The sequence below is a fragment of the Onychostoma macrolepis genome, chromosome 08, assembly GCF_012432095.1.
Source record: "Onychostoma macrolepis isolate SWU-2019 chromosome 08, ASM1243209v1, whole genome shotgun sequence".
NCBI lineage: Eukaryota > Metazoa > Chordata > Actinopteri > Cypriniformes > Cyprinidae > Onychostoma > Onychostoma macrolepis.
The window spans coordinates 24,669,481-24,694,711 of NC_081162.1; the positions used below are offsets into that span (position 1 = coordinate 24,669,481).

Below are 25,231 nucleotides of genomic sequence, written 5' to 3' on the forward strand. Positions count from 1 at the left end.
GTTGCTGAAATGTAATGCACAAGTAATATAGATGACCAGCAAGAGATTAAAGATGATTTGTATCAGGAAAAAGAAGAGAAACGGCTTTGGGTTTTAACCTCAACATTCTCTTTCAGTACAGTAAGTAAAGTGAAAATGTACTATATTTGCCCTCAAATGTCTGTAGATTTTATACTGTCGTCAACAAAGGATTGCTTAAGGTTATTTGGCTCATAGGTGTACCGCATGGATTTAGAAAATAGTTTTAACTAGGAACGCATTTTTTTCCATATGTATACAAATAAGTTATAGGATATCCAAGGTAAAATTATTTTACTACTGTGTTGCGAACATAAACCTAGAGGCATTTCTTCGCTTCAAAATCATCGTAATGATTTTTTTTTTTTAATTATACAGTATGCGCAATCGATTGTGATTGGTCCGTCCAGACCAGCGCTGAGAAAAGTAACAGGTGTCGCCTGACAAATCCCTGTTTATACCAGAGCCGTTGAGAAAACTAAACAAATACTAATAATATATGAATTAAAATAGTAGGAAATTCTTCCCTTTTTTGTTAGAAAAAATATTGTTTGTCCGTTTTTATGTAGTTAACTAGAGGAAATCAGTACGTGGTCGTTTTAAAAAGAATTTTGTCCTCATTCGCTTGCCGTACAGAGACTATCTCCATGGCAACTGCTATTCGCATCAGCGGAGCATCATCGGATCTTTACCGCTGATGATCTCTTCGAAACCATCGTCCTGCTAGCAATTGTTTTCATTTTGCTTTATTGTAATATTTTGTTCTATTTAGCACAGTTTCTTTGGTGAATATTTGCCAGTGCGTGAATGGGAATCAAAGACACATTTCTGCTTCGCTAGCTCGCTAGCTGTGTAGTAGTGGAATGGATCAGTACAGTATTCTGGGCAGGATCGGGGAAGGAGCTCACGGAATTGTTTTTAAAGCCAAACACATCGAGGTAAGGCTGGGCTGTTTTCGGTTTATCTATATTAATCCTGTGTAAATGACAATAGTTTACAAAAGCTGAACACTGCGTTATCTGTTTATTTTCAGACAGGAGAGACGGTGGCTTTGAAAAAAGTAGCTCTGCGAAGACTTGAAGATGGAATTCCAAACCAGGCCCTACGAGAAATCAAAGCCCTGCAAGAGATTGAGGACAACCAATATGTGAGATATACTGACCACTGAAGATTTAAAGTTTTTGTTTAGTAAAGTCAAGATTATCTCTTTTGCTTAGAACCTGAAGTAACTCTATATCTATGCGACTCACATTCAATGAATAGGGAAGCCCATTTGCTTCACATAATAAAAATGTTTTGGAAAATAATAATTAGCACATAAAAGTGGATACTTTGGAGTCATACTTTGGAGATGAAAAGCGAAAATTATGGCAAACCAAGTCATAATTATGGCAAAATGTGAAATGAAAGTAAAAATGATGACACAAGGTTTAGAACTTGGATGAAAAGTCAAAGCTATGACATACTAAGTAATTATGAGATAAAAGTCAAAATTATTACATAAAAAGTCTAAATTATGGCAGTCATAATTATGAGATCAAAAGTTGAAATTGGCATGTCATGTCAGTCATTTATGAGATGAAAATTATGACTTATGAGATAAAAAATTATGACATAAAAAGTCTAAATTATGACAGATATATGAAAGTCAAAAAATTATGACAAGAATTTTAAAAAAAAAGTAACTTTTTTTTAAATTATAAAATTATAATCAGTTGATTTTGAGTCGTAACTAGGAGATAAAAAGTTTAAAATTATTACATAGTCATGACTGTCATTTATGAGGTGTTTTTTTTAATGTGATATCTGAGACATACATCTAAATTTAGATATATCATATCATAATTATAACATACTAAGTCTTAATGATAAGGCATTTTATGAGATGAGGCAATATTATAACATAAGAATTATCAGCCTTAACTATGACACACCATGGCATAATTATGACATTGAAAAGTAATATGTATGAGATGAAAAGTCAAAATTATGACATATTAAGTCATGACAGTCAATTATAAGAAAAAAGTGATGATTTATGAGATTACAAATACAACATACTAAGGTGAAATGATGAAAAGTCATTGACAAAAAGTTGAAATTGTGACATACTAAGTCATAATTATGAGATGAAAAGTCGAAACAATGACATACTATGTCATAATGAGAAAAAAATCATATTTATAAGATGAGTCAAAATTAAAACAGGAGGTTGAAATTATAAAAAGTCATAACTATAACAAAAGACAGAAAAAAAATTTTTATGTCATAACTTTTTGTAATAATTGTGACTCTTTATGCCATTTTGATTTACCAAAGCATGATTCTTTGTGGCAGAAATGGGTTATTTGAATAACTGGGAATCCACACAGACATTATTTATAATTTCATCATTTGATCTGATTATTTGATTCATATTTTGATCATCTCCATAGGTGGTGAAGCTGAAGGACGTCTTCCCTCACGGCACAGGTTTTGTGCTGGTGTTTGAGTACATGTTGTCAGATCTGTCAGAAGTCATTCGGAATTCCCAGCGTCCTCTCACCGCATCCCAGGTCAAAGGTTACATGATGATGCTGCTGAAAGGAGTGGCTTTCTGCCACGAGAACTCCATCATGCACCGGGTGAGACTGTGCTCCTGATGCCATTACATTTGTCCTTCACTGTGATCTGTCCTATATACAGTATGTGCTTCACATGTTTTTGTGTGTAGGATCTGAAGCCTGCAAATCTTCTAATCAGCTCGACGGGTCACCTGAAGATCGCTGACTTCGGTCTGGCCAGGCTCTTTTCCAATGAAGGAGATCGTCTGTACAGTCACCAGGTGGCCACCAGGTGATCATATACTAGAGCTTCTGTCAAGCAAGCATTGAGCTACATTGGTCCTAGCAGTGAGTTTCAGCTACAACATAGATCATATGTGACCCTGGAGCACAAAACCAATCATAAGTCACATGGGTATATCTGTAGCTATAGCCAAAAATACATTGTACGGGTCAAAATTATCGATTTTTTTTTTTATGCCAAAAATCATTAGGATGTTAAGTAAAGATCATGTTCCATGAAGATATTTGAGAAATTTCCTACTGTAAATATATAAAAACTTAGTAATATGCATTGCTAAGGACTTCATTTGGACAACTTTAAAGGCGATTTTCTCAATATTTCGATTTTTTTGTACCCTCAGATTCCAGATTTTCAAATAGTTGTATCTTGATCAAATTTTGTCCTAACAAACCATACATTAATGGAGAGCTTATTTTTTCAGCTTTCAGATGATGTATGAATCTCAATTTAAAAAAAAAAAAGAAAAAAAAGTCACTGGTTTTGTGGTCCAGGGTCACATATGACTAAAAATATTCATTGTGCTGTGTTTCAGATGGTACAGAGCGCCAGAACTTTTGTATGGTGCCCGGAAATATGATGAAGGAGTTGATCTCTGGTAAGAAATTGTGGAATCATTTTTTACAGTCACCAACTTTTTAGTGTAATATTTCAGTGATTATTATAAATGAACTATGAACTGTCAGTTTTATCTATTTCTGTCCATTTTACAATTAATTATAATCACTCTAAGAATAATCCAGTGTGTTAAATTTAAAAAGTCGATTTTTTTGGAAGTTAATTTAGATGAATTGTACCAAAATAATTAAATCAAACTAAATTGTGTCAGATTTTATAGTATTATGAGAGTAAAAATGGTATTCAAATGAGCATTAAGGCAAATATTTAGATAACTTACTACAACCCCAATTCCAGAGAAATGCAATAAAACGTAAAATGCAATAAAATCAAGAATCTGTGATTTGTTCATTCTCTTTAACTTTTATTTAATTGACAAAAGTACAAAGAAAAGATTTCCAAAGTTTTCACTGACCAACGTAAATGTATTTTGTAAATATGAACAGATTTTGTTTTTGCGGGCTGCAACACATTCCAAAAAAGTTGGGACAGAGGCAAAATAAAAGTGAAAAGGTTATAGAATATCCATGAAAAGGTTATAGAATAACTGTTTTGAAACAGTTCACAGAAAGCAGGTGAATTGGTAATATGTCAAGGTATCATGTTTGGGTATAAAAGGAACATGCATCTCAGTCTTTGCAAGCAAAGCTGGATCATGGCTCATCACTTTGTGCCAAATTTCACAAGAGAAGTGTCAAACATACATAATATTGTGAAAAGATTCAGGGAATCCTGAGAAATCACAGTGCATTTAGGGAAAGACAGGAAACCTCAGTTGAATGTGCTTGACCTTTGAGCCCTCAGATGGCATTGCATAAGAAACGGTCATGCTGCGGTGTTAAATATTGCCACATGGGCTCAGGAGTACTTCAGAAAACCACTGCCATTTACCACAGTCTGCTGCTGCATCATCAAGAAATGCAACTTGAATATCTGTTACTGGGCCAGAGCTCATCTCAGATAGTCAAAAAGACAGTGAAAATGTGTGCTGTACTCAGATGAGTCCACATTTCAACTTGTTTCCGGAAAAAATGGATTTCGAGTTCTCAGTCCCACAGACCAAAGGGACCATCCAGACTTTCATCAGCGACAGAAGCAAAAGCAAACGTCTGTCGTGGTATGGGGGTGCAGCAGAGCAAACAGCATGGGTGACTGGAATATGTGCGAAGGTACCATTGACATGGAGGCATATACTGGGATTGTACAGAGACATATACTGCCATCAAGATGATGTCTTTCATGGGAAGTCTATGGTTATTATATCAAGACAATGCCAGCTCTCATTCTGCATGTGCTACAACAGCGTGGTTTCGTTGACTCAGAGTGAATGTGTTAGAGTGGCCTACCTGCAGTCCAGATCTGTCTCCTATTGAAAATGTATGGCTCATCATGAAAAGGAGAATCAGACAACAACAATCACAGACTGCTGACTGAGCTTCTGAAGTCTTGTATCAAGCGAGATTGGACAAAGATTTTGCTTGCAGAACTTTAACAATTAGTATCCTCAATTCCTAAACAATTAAACACTGTAATTAGAAGGACACAGTGTTAAACGTGCCTCTGTCCCAACTTTTTTGGAGTGTGTCGCAGCCATCAAAATCAAAATTTGTTCATATTTGCAAAATACATTTACGATGGTCGGAGAAAACTTTGGAAATCTTTTCTAAGTAAATAAAAGTAAAAGAGAATGAACAGATTCTTGATTTTATTGCATTTTACAAAATGTCCCAACTTGTCTGGAATTGGGGTTGTAGTAGTTCATTTTGTGAACTTTGTCTTTCCTCAAGTGTCCACTAGATGGCAGAAGTGCCTATTCTACACTCAGCAGGTGTCTGTGTGTGTCTCTTCTGGCTTGTTTCAGGGCAGTGGGCTGTATTTTTGGGGAGCTGTTGAATAACTCTCCACTTTTCCCAGGAGAGAATGACATTGAGCAGTTGTGCTGTGTGTTACGAGTGCTGGGAACTCCTAACCAGAAAGTTTGGCCAGTGAGCTCTCATTTACATCCGCTATGCCTATGAATCATTACAGTTTAGAATATGACACACAATGGGTGAACTCTGTGTGAATGTTTTTCCTATCCAGGAAATAACAGAACTGCCAGACTACAATAAGATCACGTTTAAAGAAAACCCCCCCATTCCTTTGGAAGAGATAGTGCCTGACACGTCACCGCAAGCTGTGGACCTGCTGAAGAAGTTCCTTGTCTATCCGTCCAAACAGAGGATCAGTGCTAGACAGGTGCACATTTGAAGTTCTGTACAGGTTCATTCAGTCATGTACATCGAATAAGACTCATAATGCCCCGTCTCTGTCCTCAGGCTTTGCTCCATCCGTATTTCTTCACGGACCCTCTCCCGGCTCATCACTCAGAGCTGCCCATCCCTCAGCGTGGAGGAAAGCACTCCAGACAGCGCATGCAACCCCCTTACGAATTCACCGTGGATCGACCCTTACACGAGAGCTTGGTGGACCCGAGTCTGATCCAGAGACATGCGCGGAGCTGTTTATGACAGCGGTATGAGTAGAAATGTAGGACTTTGTGCTTTGTTTCACACCAGGATGTGGCCCATCAACTCATACACATTTATTTCATATTTAATGACAATGATAAAAAGTTATAAACTGTTGATATTATATGTTATAAAGCTCTATTATACAGAAATAGACTATATAATATGTTTCAGTTTTGCTGAATATACTTTTATTCAGCAGCATGTATAGATTTACTTCTCTGTTATGTGTTTAAATTTCATAATTTATTTTATTTTTTTCAAGAAATAATCAGTTATGGGATGAAAAGACGAAAATATTACATAAGTCTGAATTATGACAAGAAGTCAAAACATTTGTCATAATTATGACTTTTTGTCATTGCGATTTAACAAAGCGTGATTTATTATTTCTTGAGGATGAAAAAATAAATAAATGTACAAATTATTTATTATAATGCTCTGTTATACAGGAACAGGCTATGTAATGTTTCAGTGTTGCTGAGTATACTTTTAGTGAACTTTCAAATGCCATGTGTAGATTTACAGTGTTTAAATTTCATCAGATCTTTCAAAGGAATTATCAATTATGGGATGAAAATTCAAAATTATGACACAAGTCATAATTATTACAAACAGTCAAAACATTCGTCATAATGGCTTTTTATGTCATAATTTTGACTTGATGAAAAAATCAATAAAATGTTCAAATCATTTTTTTTCAATCAAGCTCTATTATACAGGAATATGCTATATTATGTTCAGTTTTGCTGAGTAAACATTTAGTGAACTTTCAAATGGCATGTCTAGCTGTATTTGTATATACATACTTCCGTTTCAATTTACATGCTACAATTTACAGTACACATGCTAGAGGAGTAGCATATTTGACTTGATATCATCTCAAGCTGTTTTACTTACTCCACTTCAGAGGAATTGTAAAATGAGAATGGAAAAAAACGAGTCTTCCTTTTTCCTCAACAACCATTAATCTTATCGTTTCACGCCAGCTGGTGTAAATTAACTGCTTTTGGTTTTATGCAGTTAGGCGCAGCTTTGTATGGTAATGGTTGTACCAGAACAGGTTTGGTCATATAGTTTAGTGCCAACACTCCTCAGAGCACCATGTTTTTGCACCAAAGAGCAAATTGCCAGGTAACTAGTTTTGAATCATACACTACCGTTCAACCATTTGGGGTCAGTTGCATTAAATTGATCACAAGTGACAGTGAAGACATTTCTAATGTTACAAAGATTTCTATTTCAGATAAATGCTGTTCTTTTGAACTGAAACAGATGTATCCACAAAATATGAAACAGCACAACTGTTCTCAACATAATTATAATACTAAGAGTAAGATAATAATAAGAAATGTTTCTTGTGCTGCATATTAGAATGATTTCTGAAGAATCATGTGACATTGAAGACTGGAGTAATGATGCTGAAAATTCAGCTTTTTTATCACGGGAATAAATTACATTTTAAAAGATATTCGAATAGAAAACAGATATTTTAAATAGTAACAACATTTAACAATTTTTCTGCTTTTGCTGTATTTATGATCAAATAAATGCAGCCTTCGGTTACACTTTTTTTTAAAGGTGTCCTTGTTACAGTGTAATTATACTTTTAAGTGCTGAGTAATATTAATTAATATTGTACTTACTATATGGTTAGGGTTACTTGCAAGTAATTATGCAGAATTTATTGGTATTACAATAGTAACAAGGACACCTTAAATAAAGTGTTACCAAGACTTCTTTCAAAACAGTAAAAAAAAATCCCCTGTTATATAGTTAATAATAATAGGGAAACATTCTACCTTTCAAATGATCCTTACATTGTTGAAAAGCTGTGAAGGAAACTAGTCTTATCACCGAACATGCAAACAACTAGTTTCTATTAATAGTGCGCAAAGCAGTTCTGTCCTTGTTTTATAGCTTAGATTATTTACTTAATTACTGAATTACTTTATTTTTTTTTTTTCACTTAATTACTTTAACCACTAACACAGTCATAGTGGTGAATGACTTCACACAACCTCAAAGGTGGAGGTGAATAGTGTAACTTCAGTAAATCTTCAGTTAATATAGACATGAAATTGCAGTTAGGGCAACCTGGACCTTTTGTTCTGTTGTAGTCTGTTAAAAATGTCATACTTTACATTTTTTAGCTGAATGACAGACACTCTCTAACACAGCATCATTCACCGCTCTAATTTCCCTTCTGACTAAGTGAACAATAGGAAAGAAAACGGTATGCTTTGATTAACAAATGACTTCCACAGCCCCGCTCTGTGTGCATGTGGTCAGGCTAGATGTCTTTAGAACGATTGCAGCATTTGTCTCTATTTGCATTAGTGCAACCCACTCAACTGTCCTCTTGTGTTACATATTAAGCTGCGCTTTGCATCTTTTATTGGCTCCACTTTCCCTTTTGTTCCATCAGTGGTTTGGCTTTTATCAAGATTTTTTTACTTTGTTTATAATTTATAGAATTAGATAGTCGTTATTTACTGTCGTTATTTGCTCATTTTCATGTTGTTCCATCCATACCTGTATGATTTTCTGCTTTGTGAAAGTCAGTGGGGTCCAAAGTTGTTTGCATCCCAACTTTCTTCAAAATATCTTCTTTGTGCTCCACAAAAGAATGTCAAAATTTAGAAAGGCAGGAGAGTGAGAAAATGATGGCAGAATTCATTTTCATATTTTAAGTTGAATTTCTTTATATTGTATTATATATATATATATATATAAAATAAAGCAAATGTTTGAATATGTATATTTGATTCAACTTCCGCATAGAAACTTTTCTGTGTGTTTTAGCAGATCTGAGTATTTGATTTTGGTCATTTTACTCTTTGTGGCTTTGCATATTTGTAATTCTCATTTGCAACGCAGACTAATGTGGGATATTTCCAGACTTTTTTGTGCATTTGTACTCACGAGGCACCACGTTTGCTGAAGCTGACCTGTCTTTGGCTCCGCCCACTGTCCCCACATGTCTAACCTCAATCACCCACAATGCCAGAGCACAGAAACCTTCACACATAAAGTTCTGATCCACCAGTGGCACTCATCTTCATCGCAGACACCTGTCCTGAAGACTGAAGAGATAAGCTCAGGTATGCCACTTTACAATCAGATCTGCATTACCATATCTACAGCTGCATTAGCAAAGCAAACAATGCAAGTGATGCTTATCATGTTTCTAAATGTCATTTCTGTTAAATGGACAGGCGAGACTGTCATTGCTGTTGTGATTTGTCGTGCACTTCAAATCAGTATCACTTATTTTAAGATATGTGTTAAAAATAGAAGTTTTTGTGTGCTATGTGAAAGGATGGGTTTTGTGAGAATATGATTTGAAAAGTAAATATGGTCTTGTGTACATATAATAAATGTTATTGCGATTGATTTCCAAACATATATAGAATGTTTTTCTGAAATGTATTTCTATGTGGTCTCTTACAACTTTTAACTGAAGATTTTCTATTGCAGTTATTGAAACAAATAATAGTTTAGACTGTAACTGATACACTCAATGCAAAGAATTCCTCATTGCACTACACTTTAACATGCTACTTCAGAATATATATATATATACAGTGCTGCTTCAAAGTTTGTGAACCCCTTGCAGAATCTGAAAATGTGAGTAATTTTAACAAAATAAGAGAGAGCATACAAACTGCATGTTATTTTTTATTTAGTACTGTCCTGAGTAAGATATTTTACATAAAAGATGTTTACACTTAGTCCACAAGACAAAAAAAATTGCTGAAATGATTAAAATAACCCCATTCAAAAGTTTGGGAACCCTTGCTTCTTAATACTGTGTGTGGTTATCTGCATGATCTATAACTGTTTTTTTGTTTTGTGATGGTTGTTCACGAGTCACTTGTTTGTCCTGAACAGTTAAACTGAGCACTGTTCTTCAGAAAAATCCTTCATGTCCTGCGGAATCTTCTGTTTTTTTCCGGGGTGAATGGAGGATTTTTCTGAAGAACAGTGCTCAGTTTAACTGTTCAGGACAAACAAGTGACTCGTGAACAACCATCACAAAACAAAAAACAGTTGTAGATCATGCAGATAACCACACACAGTATTAAGAAGCAAGGGTTCCCAAACTTTTGAATGGGGTTATTTTAATCATTTCAGCTATTTATTTATTTTTTTTTGTCTTGTGGACTAAATGTAAACATCTTTTATGTAAAATATCTTACTCAGGACAGTACTAAATAAAAAATAACATGCATTTTGTAAGATCTCTCTTATTTTGTTAAAATTACTCACATTTTCACAGATTCTGCAAGGGGTTCACAAACTTTCAAGCAGCACTGTATATATTTGTATGTATGTGTTTGTATGTATATATTTCCTTCTTCACACCATACAAAAGGAGAGACAGACATGGAGACCTCCGTTGAACAGGCTCGCTGGGTTTCCTCCTCCATGGTATCATCAGAGGCGATGCCCTCTTACCCAACTGACTCCAGCTATATGGTCCACACTGAAGAGGGTTCGATGTTCCCCTGGACTGATGCCGATCACAGCAGCCTGCCCTCTTTATTCAGCAGCCCGGTCCATGGCCGTCCATCTGGAGCTTTTCAAAACAGCCCAGGTCAGTGCTGCACGTACAGGACACAGCACACTGTATCATGGCAGTTTCACTTTGTACTTTGATATACACTGCCTACCATTCCTCCAATCGCTGTGAGATTTTTAAAATGTTTTTGAAAGTAGTCTATTCTCACCAATGCTGTGTTTATTTGATCAAAAACACAGCAAAAACATTATCACTTCAATTTAAAAATCACTATTTTCTGAATATATTTTGAAAAACAATTTATTCCTGTGATGCAAAGCTGAATTTTCAGCATCATTACTCCAGTCTTCAGTGTCACATGATCCTTCAGAAATCATTCTAATATACTGATTTGCTGTTTTAGAATCATTTTTTATTATTATCAGTGTTGAAATCAGTTGTACTGCTTCATATTTTTGTGGAAACTAACTATTTTCAGGATTGTTTGATAAATAGAAAGTTACAAAATACAGCGTTTATTTAAAATAGAAATCTGTTGTAACATTATAAATGTCTTTACTGGAATTTTTGACCAATTTAATTCATTATTCATGGAAAAAAGTTTAATTTCTCTAAATACATTTACATGATACTTTAAGAACAATGCCATAGTATTAACGTGTCCAAAATGTACTGTGCTGTCCTTTGAAGTAAAAAGCCTATAAACAATATAACCATAAGATGATGTTTACACATTTAGTTGTACTTCAGTATTTAAAGGTCATTTACAATATAGCAATTACAGTAATTTTGATGCACCTAGATGTTAAACTAAAAATCAATATCTTAAAACTTGGTTTTAAAGTTGTTTGGCATCTTCAGCAACGGTTATATTTCAAATGCATGGCTAAAGGCTGTGTTTTGTCCTTCCTCAAGGACAAATGACTCTAGCGGTGACCGGTTACACTCGAAAGAATGTCTTTGGCTGATTCATTTGTCTCGATAACTCAATAAGATGTACAAAAATCCTGCTTTTATCAGAGGAAAGAGTCAGGGTTTGTACTTTGAAGGTTTAGATTAAATTGTAAGAATTAATAAGTATGTTTTTTAAATTTTTATTTGACCTTTAAATTTGATGGGTTTTACTTTACACAAGTAAAATAATACTTTTGATGTCCAAATACTTTCTCATATCCTGGTTTAATATGCAGAAAGGTCATCTGAAAGTTGATTCTCCTTAAAAAGTATAAATACTGTGTCTCTGTGCTTTTTATTTGAGCAGACTCAAGAAACTTGATTTCAGTTCCTTTCCTTCTTCTCTCCCTCAGTATATCCCGTGTACTCCTCTCCATTCCTCGGAAACCTGTCCTGGCTGGAAAGTTCTAACAGCCCTGCTCTAACCAACCTCTTCCCATCATCCCCGTCAACCTGGCACAGCAGTGCATTTTCTAAGACGTCCTCGTCATCCTTCCACGGCTCCACGGCCCTGTCCTCAGCCAGACAGCCTCGTTCTGCCCTTCACTCCCCTATCCAGCACCAAAAGGAGAGCTTCGGTGTGCAGGAGAGTGTGAAAGGAGAGAGGCTGAGTCCTCCTGGAGGTGGGGAGGCGTTTGGTGGTGTGTTTCCCCCCTCAGTGAGTGACGTGTACGCACAGACACACTCTTTAAAAGCACACTCGCAGTCACTGCCCCACTACGGTCCCTACGGGAGCTTCACGCAGGACTACAACAGTTCACTTCTCTACACACCCTCATCCTTCTCACCCAAATTATGCAACAAGATGAAATTCTCTCCTTTAGGTGAGGAAGCATCATAAACAGGCAGATACAGGTGTGGGTAAAAACACTGCAAAAAGCAATTTTCTTATTCTCTATTTTTGCCTTGTTTTCCAGTCTAAACATTCTTAAATGAAGATCAATCAAAATTACTTCAGATATTAAGTTTTGTTTTCTGTTAAAATTAGCAAAATGAACTGGGTTTTTGCTCAAAACGGGAAAAAAAATATCTGCCAATGTGGTCAGAAAAATAATCTTGTTTCCTTTTGAATTAAGTGTATTTTTCATCTGACCACATTGGCAGAAATTCTTTTTTGTTTTAAGCCAAAACTTTTTCTTTTTTTTCCGGAAAATGACTTGTCATTTTCCTTCTCAAATAGTTGTATCTTTGTTTAAGAATGTTTAGATATTTGTTCTAGACAAACAAAAATACAATCTTTTTTCTGCAGTGAAGTTAAACAGTTTCATGATGTCATCCATTAACTAGAGCCATTCTGGTCTTTTTTGTAATTCTGTTTTTATTAAATTTTTATAATATCCAAACAACACAACACAATATTTCCATCCCAACATTTATAACAATAATAAACTCAAAAATGTGAAGTCGTGTTAATTTAAAATGACTCAAATCTGGATTTACCTTTATAATAAACTGACAACCACCACAATAAAACAGGTGGTAATGAGAAAACTACAAAATCAAAGTTCATCACAAGTAGCTTTTCCACAAGCTGAGTTATATACTAACACACATGACACTAAAATATATATTAATTAACATAAGATGTAGCATAAAACCCTAATGTATATAACTGGCAATAAAAACTAAGATGAACGAATCAATGAAAAACCATCAAATGTGAGCTGTCAAACAGGGAATTCTGGGAATGTCAATTTACAGATTTTAATGACATTAACTGTTAACTGTAAACTACAAGATGACTTATTCTTTTCACTTCCAAAAAATTGTACATTTAACTTTTTTTTTTCGTGTAAAATTACATGAAAAGTCCCTTTAGATACACACTGAAAAAAATGCTACTACATTTTTTTAAGGTAAGTGGTTGCAAACTATTTATTTTAGCTACATTTAATTAAAAGAAATATGTTGAAAGTTAGTCGACTAAATTTGTTTATTTAAATGTAGCTAAAATAAATAGATTGCAACCACTTACCTTAAAAACAATTTAGTAAATTCAATGCATCATTTTTTTTCACAGTGTAGAATCAGGGTTTTTACCCTAGTATTTTTGCTGCCAAAATTGTGATGATTTTTTACAGAGTACAGTCTTAAAGTTGAATATTCTTCAGTGGTTCTTTGCAGTACCTTTGGTTCATGTGTTTCTTTGATGTTACTCTGAAGGTTCTTCAGATCACCAGCACATAAATGGGTTTCTAAAAAAACTCTCATTTTAAGAGTGCATGTATTTCTGCTAAAGTTGGGTGATGACGTGCAATGTAAACATTATTTCTGATCTTTTATGGTGACAGAGCCGCGTGAGTGTGTGAACTGTGGGGCCACTGCAACCCCTCTGTGGCGGCGTGATGGAACGGGACATTACCTCTGCAATGCCTGCGGACTGTACCACAAGATGAACGGACAGAACAGACCCCTCATCCGGCCCAAAAAGAGACTGGTACACCTCACCCATACTCACAATACTGATAAAGAGAACAAACAAAAGATTGCAATGCATTTATTTGATCAAAAATACTATAAAACTGTGAAATATTACTACAATTGAATATGACTGTAATTTGTTTGAAAATGATTTTAAACTGTAATTTATTCCTGTGATGCAAAGCTGAATTTTCAACATCTTTATAGTCTTCATTGTCACTTGACCCTGCAGAAATGATATGTTGATATGTTGAAAACAGTTGCGCTGCTTAATGTTTTTGTGGATAACGTGATACATTTGGATTCTTTGATGAATAGAAAGTTCAAAAGAACATTTTGCAGCATTATAAATGCCTTTGCTGTCACTTTTGATCAGTTTAAAAGTACTCCTCGCTGAATAAAAGTATTAATTTCTCCAAAATTTTGAACACTAGTCTAGGTACGATCTATAGACTTTCTGCTATATGATATTTGTCTTTCTGTAGGTCATCAGTAAGCGAACAGGAACTCAGTGTGCGAACTGTCAGACCAGCACCACCACGCTGTGGAGACGCAACGCCAGCGGAGAGCCCGTGTGTAACGCTTGCGGACTCTATTTCAAGCTTCACAATGTGAGCAATGACTAAAACGTAAAAATCGTATTTGCTTAATTTAGCAAAAGCTGATGAGTGTCATTTTAATGTAAAAAGTTGTCACTCAAAACTTCACTCATGTCACGTGACTTTTTTACTAAAGCGTAAAAATTGCATTTGGTTAATTTAGTAAAGCTGATGAGCGTCATTTTAATGTAAAAAGTTGTGTCTCTCAAAACTTACTTAGCACAGCAAGAGTGGGAATTGCAGCAGACTGCATCCAGCACTACATTTTTGGCTGCATTTGTGCTGTTACCTAATTTGCATGAATTCGTTGTTTGAATTGCGTGCCAAAAAACAAAAACATTGATAGCAAATTCCTTCTTGTAACTCTTTCAAGACATTTCGACATATCCAACATGTCAACTTCTGAGGAACACAACGCTGTAAGGGAGTTTTTCCAACCAGTTTTTCATTATTCATGCAATTCCATTTGGCCAGAAATTACACACAGCAGCTTTAACTGTAGTTCTGTGTCTAATACTTCGATCCTTTTCTTCAGGTGAACAGACCGCTGACTATGAAGAAGGAAGGCATTCAGACACGTAACCGTAAAGTGTCCAGCAAGAACAGGAAAGGGAAAAGGTTTAGCGCTACAGAGGAGAATCTGTATTTTTCAAAGAATCCTGCGTCTGATGAGCATTTCGACTTGTATTCTCAGAGTCCAGGAGTTCTGGGCGTCTACAGCCACTCTTCCCATTCACTGCCGCCCACCGCTGCCTTCCACAGCCACGCCAGCCTGCCCTACCCATACCACCCACCAGCTGCCATGTTACCCAGCATGGTGTGACGGAAACTGGACAGAAGTCTGAGTTCATGGAAAGCTGGAAAAAGTTGTACAAAACACTCACGACTCATGTGTTCAGATACTCAGCAAAAACATACTTGAAAGCTTAACCAATGCAGATGCAAGAAAAAAACTAAAAATATTTGGATGCTTAAGGCACACATAATAGCTGAATGTTAATGCGTTGCATACAAAACATCAAATCATGTGCATTTATTTTAGAGAAAGAAAGAACAATCGCACTTTTCAAGTTTGTTTGATTTGAAAAGCTTGAAAGATGACAAATATTACAACACTTTTTTTATTTGAAGCATTAGTGTAGCATGTTCATAGTTATAAAACTACATAAATGTTTTGACAAAAGTTTGGGGTCAGTAAGATATCTATTTTTAAAGAAATTAAAACTTCTATTCAGCAAGGACGCATTTAATTGCTCAAAAGCGGGAAAGACTGTCAAAAGCTGTTCTTTTGAACTATTTATCAAAGAATCTTGAAAAAATGTATGACAAAAATATGAAGCAGCAAAACTGTTTCAACGTCAATAATAATCAGAAATGTTTCTTGAGCAGCAAATCAGCATATTAGAATGATTTCTGAAGGATCATGTGACACTGAAGACTGGAGTAATGATCCTTAAAATTCAGCTTTTGCAATATATTCAAATAGAAAACTATTATTTTAAATAGGAATAATATTTCACATTATTACTGTTTTTACTGTATTTCTGATCAAATATATGCAGCCTTGGTGAGCATAAGAGGCTACTTTCAAAAACCTACCCCAAACTTTCAAATGGTAGTGTATATATAGACTACCTTTATTTTCTTTTTTGCGTTTGTAATGATTTTTTTTTCTTTTTTTTTACTTTTAACACTTTTCTTTGTGGAATTTGTAAGCTGTTTTTAAAGTGCTTTACAAATAAAAATGTATGTAAAACGTATTTTTCTTTTTGCATTTGCTGTAAATCTTGACAGTAGATACAAGAGGAGTGTGAAGACTTGCTTGTATGCCCTTTGAATTCAAAATGGTCTCCTTATCAAAGTGGTGAGACTCCTTAACATAACTGCATCGTAACAGACGTTTGATACTGTGGTTGTGGTTTATCTATGGCTCCATTGTGAGCTCTTCAGCCTGCATGAATTAGCTTGAAGTGGGAGCTCGACAGTTACAATGTGCCATGACAACACATGCAAATCCAGCACTTTCCATAGCACTGCGGAGCAGGTCAAGTGCAGCGCCAAAATCATAGGGGATCAGGGATGCCAAAATTCGTAAAATTATACGAGCTGTTTCACTGCCAATTAGTTCAGACAGGAGAAACATTTCTTCAACAGTATTTGCTTATCATGGGAGACACATCATCAATGATCTATCATCTTCAACAGTCTGAAACACATTGTAGCTTAGTTTTGCAAATCACAGGCAAATTTATAGATGTTCCACTTTCTTATTTATCTCATATGTTGACCCCTAAACAGTGCTGTATCTTGAATTCCATTAAAGTAGAGTTGTGTGATGATTGCATGTGCAAAACTCAACACAACAATTCTAGGCTGTTGTTTGTTGTGTTGTAAAGATGTTGCTATGTGGTTGCTAAGTGGTTCCAATTCAAAATCATAACTCTGACCAACTTGTTATGGTGGATATGGCATTTAGTGTCAAGAAAGGGTTACCCCATATGGCAAAAAGATTATTATATATATATTAACAGTAAAGCTCAGTGAAGTATATTTTTGAAATTGAATATATATTTTAACCTTCATACCAAAATATATTTCAAAATTTATTTCAGTGGCAAGAACATACATATTTTAATCACTCCTAGCCTACATTTATGCTCGAGATTAAAACTTATATTTAGACTAAGATATGTAATGATTTAATAATGATTATAGAATATATTTGCTAAAATTATAAACGAATATATTTCAAAATGTATTTTCAAAAACTATAGAAAAAAATGGTTGATATATTTAAGCAGGTGTGTGTATATACATGCTATATTCCCAGCATCTTTGAACCAAACTAAATATATTTTCAATTTTAAAAATAAATGTCACTGAGCTTCATTGTTTACGCATAGATTTAGCATATATTTACAATATATGTTGGTTAGATTTATTTTTTGATTCTTGCTATACAGGAATGTTTGGCTGTTGTGTATGGTTGCCAGGGTGTTGCTATGCAGTTTCGAAGGTGTTCTGAGTGTTATTAAGATGTTATGTGGCAAAGTGGTTGCTTTCTAGTCAAAATCATAACTCTTTCCAACCTGTTATGGCAGGCATCACATTTAGCGTCCAGAAAGGTCACCCAAACACACACACACACACACACACACACACACACACACGCACTACAATCCCAGCATCTCTGAGCCAACAAATTGGCTTTATTGTGTGCATTGTTCCATGCCGGTCTGGGAAAGGCCTCAGCGCTGTGGAATATGGGTTTCTGTGTGAGCTGAGCTCTGGTTGGCGATGATATTTCAGATAGTGCCCCTCCCCTCTCCTCCATCTGTTTCCATCTCTCATGGTTGACCACATAGCTCTGCTCCCCTGGCTTCTAGTGGAGCCTCATTGTGCAACGCAGGCAGCTTCTGGTTTTCCGGACTCTATAAAAAAAAGTGCAAAAGGGAAAGGGAGATGCACAGAGAGAGGCTGCAAGCAATGGCATGGGCGGTTTTTTCAAGCCTGGTGCACGAGGCACATCGTTCGCTTTTTTCTGTCATGGGCTTCCTCCATTCAGGGTGAAGCCGTGTTATCTGGTGGAGTCGGCACCATAGTGAGGGGGAAATGCTACTGAATGACTGGGAGAGATTAGCAACCACAGGACAGGTCCAGCCGACACGTACAGGCCTCGCGCTCGCAACCTCTTTTCCATTCTTGTAACAGACTGACAAACACAAGAAGGGCTTAAATGGGGGTTTTTTAGTCAAACGATCACATCTTTCCATCTGATCTGCACAGGTTTCAGGGTCAGAGCCCCCCTCGAGAAGGCTTTTCTGATTCAAATTGATAGAGGCCACGTCTCAGTATGCCGAATAAACTGCTTTTGTGTGCAAAAATGCTGATTGCATCGCAAACCGGCTGATCTGTTTGGCATTAAATGTCTAAGACAAGGGTGCCCAAACTCGGTCCTGGAGGTCCGGTGTCCTGCAGAGTTTAGCTCCAACTTGCCTCAACACACCTGCCGGGAAGTTTCTAGTATGCCTTGTAAGAGCTTGATTAGCTGGTTCAGGTGTGTCTAATTGGGGTTGGATCTAAACTCTGCAGGACACCGGCCCTCCAGGACCGAGTTTGGGCACCCCTGGTCTAAGAAATATAAGAGAAGTTAAAAAAAAACAAATGTTCCAGCAGGTAGGATTTATTTGGTGGCCTCCACCAAGGGTCAAAATTTTCCTGGTTGACCTCATTGACCCCGTAAAAGCATCTTCCTCCACTGACAGCCATTCTGATGAAATATTCTATTGTAGTTGCTTTATTAGTGCCTGGTTGTTTTTCAGAGCTAACTCAGTTGGCAGAACATGACTTCGGTTTAAATTAATAAATTATTATTAATAGATTTAAATAATCAAACTCTTATGCAAATGAATATGGTCAAGAGATGTATTCCCCCACTCAATAACTATTGATTTTACTGAAGAACATACAGTTCTCAAAAGTTCTGTAATTACAAAATGAATCATGGTTACTTCATTTAATATATCAAAAAATCCCAGTTTCTGTTGTACGACAAAGCAGCTTTGTCATAATTACAGCAAAAATATCTAAGCCCGTCTTTTAGATGCAACAGACCCCCAAATATAATATTCCTTGAGCGAGGAACCATCACCTTAACATGTAAAACAAAGCTATATATTTTCATTTATAATTTATACTGTGAAAATGTGTATATTATTACAATATATATTTATAATTTTATAAATATGCATAAAATATTTGCTAAATATTTAGTTTCTATTACGTTATATCAATCATGTTTTTTGTACTCAATATAGTAATATACTGTTAGGTGTAGAATTTGTTTGTTTGTTTGTGTCTGTTTATTATTTTAATAAAATTTATTTATTTCATGCGATCTTATTTTTTTTAAGCATATTTAAAAAAAATACTTTTTCTCTATTTTTTCCCCCACAAACCTCTAGCAGACCTCAGTTTGACGCCTATATAGTGCATTTGGGGCCACAAGTTAAGAAGAACAAAAAAGATTATTATTATTAAGTTATTAACCCAACGTGTACCGCGAGATACATACTCTTTAGTCTCTTGTAGGAGGCACGAGGAAGAATTTTTCATCCAGTACTGTTATCATTATCATAGTTGAGGGTATGTTGAGTGGAGTATGGGGGTCACATGGCTTGGTTCAGATTTTCTGTGCTCGTTTTGTCAGTTTGACCTAAAGCCAACACGTCCGCCCATGGGGCTGGACATTCAGAAAATGTAGAAAGTAGGCATATATTAATCTTACTTTTTTCAGCAAAAAAATGCAATACAACTATTAGTTTTAATTGTGGACATTGTCTTGAGATGTTGAAAAAGAAAAAGTCATATGTTCGTGTTGTTTTTTATCGCATTTTGAAATATGGTATAAAAAAAGGATTATCCTCAGTATTGACAATGAATGGTGTCACAAGGTAAATTGTGCCCCCAGTTCTGGTTCTTTCATTATTGTGAATTCTGGGGTGGTATGGGGGAGGGGTGTAGAAGATACACAGAAAATACACAGAAATCACAGAAAGGAGCCGCTTGATAAAAAAAATCTCTCTGAGAAGTGGGGTGGGGGTGGATGGGGGTTATAAATCACATCAAGGAGTGCAGATCCCCATCAGTAGAAATCGCATTCCGGGGCCAGGGGCCCTTAGGGAAGAGCCTTATAGGCCTTCCTGGCCTCTATAGGCTCCCTGTACACAGTCCCCATTCTATTTATTTTGAGTTTAAAAATTGTCCAAATGTTAATATTTGCATGTAAAATGGATAATATTACATTAATTGACTACATCTTTGCATTTTTAACTAGATTTTTCTCTTGCAGGGTTTCACAGCTCATTTTATGGTAGAACAGGGGTGTCCAATCCTGCTCCTAGAGGGCCACCATCCTGCAGCGTTTAGCTCCAACCCTGATCAAACACATCTGAAAAATCTGACTGAAGTCTTCAGGATTACATAAAAAATTATATTTTGTTACATAAATTACATCATATGATTGTTTAGGGATGGTGCTAAACCATGCAGGACAGTGGACCTCAAGGTAGAGGTCTGCACGGGACTGTTTTTTTAGTCCCGCTCCCGCAAGGTTTTATTCCGCACCCACACCGCTCCCGTGATATATTCACTTATATCTTAAGACATAAAATTAGTTTAACATTCTGCTGCCAACACGGTAGGAAAAAAAGTGTATTTTTATTCGTCTTGTCAGGATACAATTCGTTTAACATTTACAACACAATAGGAAAAAGTGTCGCAGAGAAAAACAAATGTAGGTTGTACAAAATAGCCTATTAGTTATTTTATTGGTCTTGTCAAAATACTAAAGTTGAACATTTTGCTGTTAACACAGTAGGAAAAGTGTCGGAGAGAAAAATAATAAGTAAATACGACACCTGTCATTTAAAATGATAGGCTAAGCAAAATATAAACAAAACCGAGTTGATCGTTCTTCAAGGACAGCGCATCCTCACTGCTCGCAGTGTTGCCAACTTAGCAATTTTGTTACTAGATTTAGCAACTTTTCACCCTACCCTAGCATCTTTTTCTTCCAAAAGCACCTAGCAACAAATTTAGCAATTTTAAAAATTTACTTGGCAACTTTTAGCAACTTTTGATAAGTGAAAAAGGCACACATTTTCCATACAAATTACACAAAAAGAGGACACCAAAGATGCCTAGCACTTCATGTGAATTGATTTAGCTGCTATTTGCAATTGTTCAATTCAATAATAACAATAATTTAATAATTGTTCATTTATGATACACTTTGTTAGTAGCGTGTACCTGCGATTGTTGATCAGTCTATGAAAAATAGAAAAGATATTTTCCAGGACATTATCCATTATAACCCAGTAACCCAAAAATACAATGTGTAATTTAAAATGCAGGTAAATAAAACAATATGGAAATTTCTTTCATATTAACATAATAGATTGTGCCCTATTTGTACAGACTTTTCTTAGAGTGTAACATGCTACTAATACACTGCTTAAAGCATAATTGTTGAGAATGTGTAGTATTACTAGTTTACTAGCTGTTCAATAATTCAATGTATTTAAAATACAGTTATTTATATTTAGTCATTTAGCAGACGCTTTTATCCAAAGCAACTTACAAATGAGGACAATAGAAGCAATCAAAACCAACATAAGAGCAACAATATGCAAGCGCTATAACAAGTCTCGGTTAGCACGTAGCAAGTGTTTTTTTCTTTTTTTAATTTTTTTTTTTATAAAGAAAACAAGTAGATAGAATGTAAAAAAAGAAAGCTATGTTAGAGGGTCAGATAGATACAAAGAAGACTAATAAATACAAAGAGGACAGATAGATAAAATAGAATTAGAATAGAGAGAGCTAGAGTTAGAGAATTCGAAATTCGAATCGATTCTTGAAGATGGATGAGGATGCAAACTTGTGTCACAACATAAAATCTCAGCAAAAAAATATATTTTATATATGTTAATTAATTAAATTAATGTTATTTATATTTTAATATTATGTAGCCGGGTAAGGTATAGCCCGGGTATGATTGGCTGATGTCATGCCAGCCTGTGAGCCTATTAGTGTCCTTACTCCTTTGTGATTGGTTAACATGGTTTAAATCCTATGAACCTATCAGCGTCCTTGCTTGATTGCTCAGGATGCATCATCCTTGGTACTAGACCTCTGTGAAAGTACGTCATTATGAACAAGGGAGAGGGCTTGGTGCATCCTCCTGTAGGCCTTTTTCAGGTTAGTCTCCTAGTTATATAAAGGATTTTGTCTTTCATAAGGAGAGGCTTTATTTGTTGTCTTTTTTTGGTCGTCTTGCGTGGGGAGCGACCGTGCATTTTGCTACATGGTATGTATGATGGGAGTTTGTCATGTGTTTTAATGAGTGTAATATTGTAGATAATCCTTTTTGTCTTATGTTCAGCAGGTAACTGCACATCCAGGGGTTCCAGTAACTTGGTTGGAGACTAATGTCAGTCAGTGATGTGACTGCACTGCTGCTTTGTTTTAACTTTTTTTGTCTTGGTCTTATTTTGGTTAATTTTGTTTTCTTTTTCTTCATTCATGAGCAATAACTTTGTTAACTTGTGTATGAGTTAGCTGGGTGGCAAATAAGATATTTGGCCTTGGTCGGCCATTTTGTTCCTCTCGTTGGTGTACATGACTGCTCGTTTTTGTTTTGTTCTTTTCATTTGATTGTATTAGTAGTTGAATTTCTTTGTGTGTGTGCTCCTTTTGGAATAGATTGTTTTGTGGTATGAAAATGAGAATTTTGTATTTTTGAATGTTTATTGTTTTGAAGCCTGTACCAGTTAACCCGTTTATCACTTAGGAGTAGAAGCTTTTATAGCGGGGTTGTAGTCTTTTAGTGTGTCCACATGGAGTAAATTTGTGTATTTGGTTTAGGATATCGTGTGCAAAAATTCCAATGTGTTAAATTAATGTTTCAGTTTTGTGTATAAATTGTTTATAATCTGTCTATGTCTCCATGCTCACCCTGCCTTTGTAGCATCTGCCTGCAAAACCGGAGGCTGCATTTTCAGGAACGCAATCCTAGGACCGCATCAACTGAGAAAAGAGGGGAGAGCATCCAGGTGGTGGTAGTGCTGCTGCATACATCACAACGTGTGCTTTAAATATTTAAAGTCATGTCAATAATATGTTATTTCTATTCAGATTTCTTGCATCTCTCTCTATTTTTTTTCTCAGTTCAGATGGGCTTTATTGACATGAATGTTTCAAGAACCTTTGTTCCCGCAACATCAAAATAAAATTTTTCCAAATCTTTGAACAGTAGCTATGCAATAATAGTATTATGAACGTTAATTGGTATGAAGATTGATATAATTATTTTTGGATCGTATATGTGTGTGCGCTCTGTGGTAACTAAGATCTTTTAAATATGAAATTTAAAATTAGAGAGTAGAACATGTTCAACTAAATGTTCCTTATTTCATTCACTTCTCTCTCTTTCTCTCTCTCAGGAGTCAGTGAAGACGTCGTCCATGAAGTTCTTTCTATGTGGTTCACGTCATGAACAAATTTGTTTTTGTGTGTGTTCAAGTTCAACTGTTGTAATATATTATTTGAAAATATACACAATTTTAAAAATGTATTCCTGAAATGCGTTCCTGGGACTGCGGTTCTCCGGCTCGGTAGGTGGCGCTGTCACAAAAAACTAGGGTCCTAGAAGTGCAGTCCTACAACTGCGGTCCTGAAAGTGCGGCCTCCGGTATTGCAGACTGATAATATTGCTGCCTTTGGCAACGAACCTGTGTGCCCTTGTATAGGGCTGTTATGTCCCGGTACATTCGGGGTGGCGTAGTCGACCATAGGATTTGTGTCCATTGTTATTGGTAATTTTCCCTACCTGACCACTCTGCCACAATCATATTATGCATATTATTTTACAAACCTAAATGAACATATATAAAATTTTTTTTTTTTTTTGCTGAGATTTGATGCTGTGACACAATTTTGCATCGTGATTACGCAATGACATCATCGCGCAATGACATCATAACGCCTTTTAGCAACAAATCGACCTTCCTTCAGCAACTTTCTCTGAAAATTAGTTGGCAACACTGCTGAGGACCGTTATGCACATGCTGCGTGCACATACCCCGCAAATGAAACGCGTGACGCAGAGAGCACTGGTTCATGAGTGCAGGCTGTGCAGGTGGTCAATGAGAATAAAGTGCAGATATGCTGTTCTGAAAGGATGTCGGGAACAGGATATTGTTAAACTGCCCGCTCCTGTTCAAATTACACCAGAGTTACCGACCGCTACTGCGTTTTATTCGGGGATTTAATCCCCCGTCGCAAGAAATCTGGTCGGAACCCGCGGGAGAGCCGCGGGAATGCAGACCTCTACCTCAAGGGTTGGAATTGCCCACCCCTGAGGATAAAGATGAGACGGTTCAAAAATTTAAAAATACAAAAAATGTATATGCCTCAATTTTAGGACACTTTTAGACATGTTATACATGCAGCATATTTTGAATAATCCATATTTGTTTGCATTAAATAAATCATAGAATTATTGATGACTTGGGGTGTTTTTATACCCTAAAACAGAAACTCATAAAATCCAAAATATATCAAATATTACAAAAATGATTTTGAATATGTTTTACTTAAGTCCAGATGATATAAAAAGTGACACGAAATGATTTTTTGCTGATCATTTTCCACTCTTGCCTGTTTTAGGGTTAAAATAAATAAATAAAAACATAAATAAATAACCAGGGTGTACTTGTGTGCACAGTTATATCTCTGAATCTGTCTTTGAGAATTTTGATACATGTAAAGTCTCACGTGCCAAGCGAATTAACAATTTTGTCATATAATAATCATAACTTTTCTTTAACGCTTGGTAAATGCGCAACACTGACCTCTAGCGTAACCGCACAGACAGCAGCGAGCGAGCGAGCGCGCGCTGTGCGTTAATGACGTAATTTCAGTGCGCCTAGTAGAATAATAAACGGGAAGAACGGTAGTTAACGTAAGGAGCGGGTGATAAAGGGGGCGGGGCGCAGCGCAGCGATGAGGAAGCGATGTTTAGTTGGTTTGGTACGCTGTGTATTTTTAACCATTTATTTTATATTCTCAATTCAGTAGACCGAGTTTTGAAGTTTAGTTATTCAGGTGGACATATCAACTCGATTAGGACGGACCGATCACAGTCGTCTATGTTTACTGTAAATTACCTTTTATAGAGATTA

General features: G+C 35.8%; 2 protein-coding genes across 2 annotated transcripts; both read left to right on the plus strand.

Annotated features, from left to right (window-relative positions):
- The first annotated feature begins 611 nt into the window (after nt 1-611).
- Nucleotides 612-6,683, plus strand: cdk20 (cyclin dependent kinase 20). The gene is made up of 8 exons (XM_058783972.1): nt 612-956; nt 1,052-1,165; nt 2,454-2,642; nt 2,732-2,853; nt 3,398-3,460; nt 5,342-5,465; nt 5,563-5,718; nt 5,799-6,683. The coding sequence occupies exons 1-8, from the start codon at nt 882-884 to the stop codon at nt 5,988-5,990; spliced, it is 1,035 nt and encodes a 344-aa protein (XP_058639955.1). The 5' UTR covers nt 612-881; the 3' UTR covers nt 5,991-6,683.
- Nucleotides 6,684-6,817: 134 nt separating this feature from the next.
- Nucleotides 6,818-16,135, plus strand: gata1b (GATA binding protein 1b). Its single transcript, XM_058783971.1, is given in 7 exon segments — nt 6,818-9,094; nt 10,369-10,590; nt 11,823-12,293; nt 13,761-13,906; nt 14,376-14,501; nt 15,025-15,252; nt 15,255-16,135. Coding segments are annotated over 7 exon segments (1,482 nt in total). The 5' UTR covers nt 6,818-8,970; the 3' UTR covers nt 15,420-16,135.
- Nucleotides 16,136-25,231: the final 9,096 nt, after the last annotated feature.

Excerpts from the sequence above, each read along its gene's own strand:
- cdk20 (XM_058783972.1), top strand. The coding sequence starts at position 882 with ATGGATCAGTACAGTATTCTGGGCAGGATCGGGGAAGGAGCTCACGGA. Across the intron at positions 1,166-2,453 it reads AGATTGAGGACAACCAATAT|GTGGTGAAGCTGAAGGACGT; the intron begins GTGAGATATACT and ends TCATCTCCATAG. Across the intron at positions 3,461-5,341 it reads GATGAAGGAGTTGATCTCTG|GGCAGTGGGCTGTATTTTTG; the intron begins GTAAGAAATTGT and ends GGCTTGTTTCAG.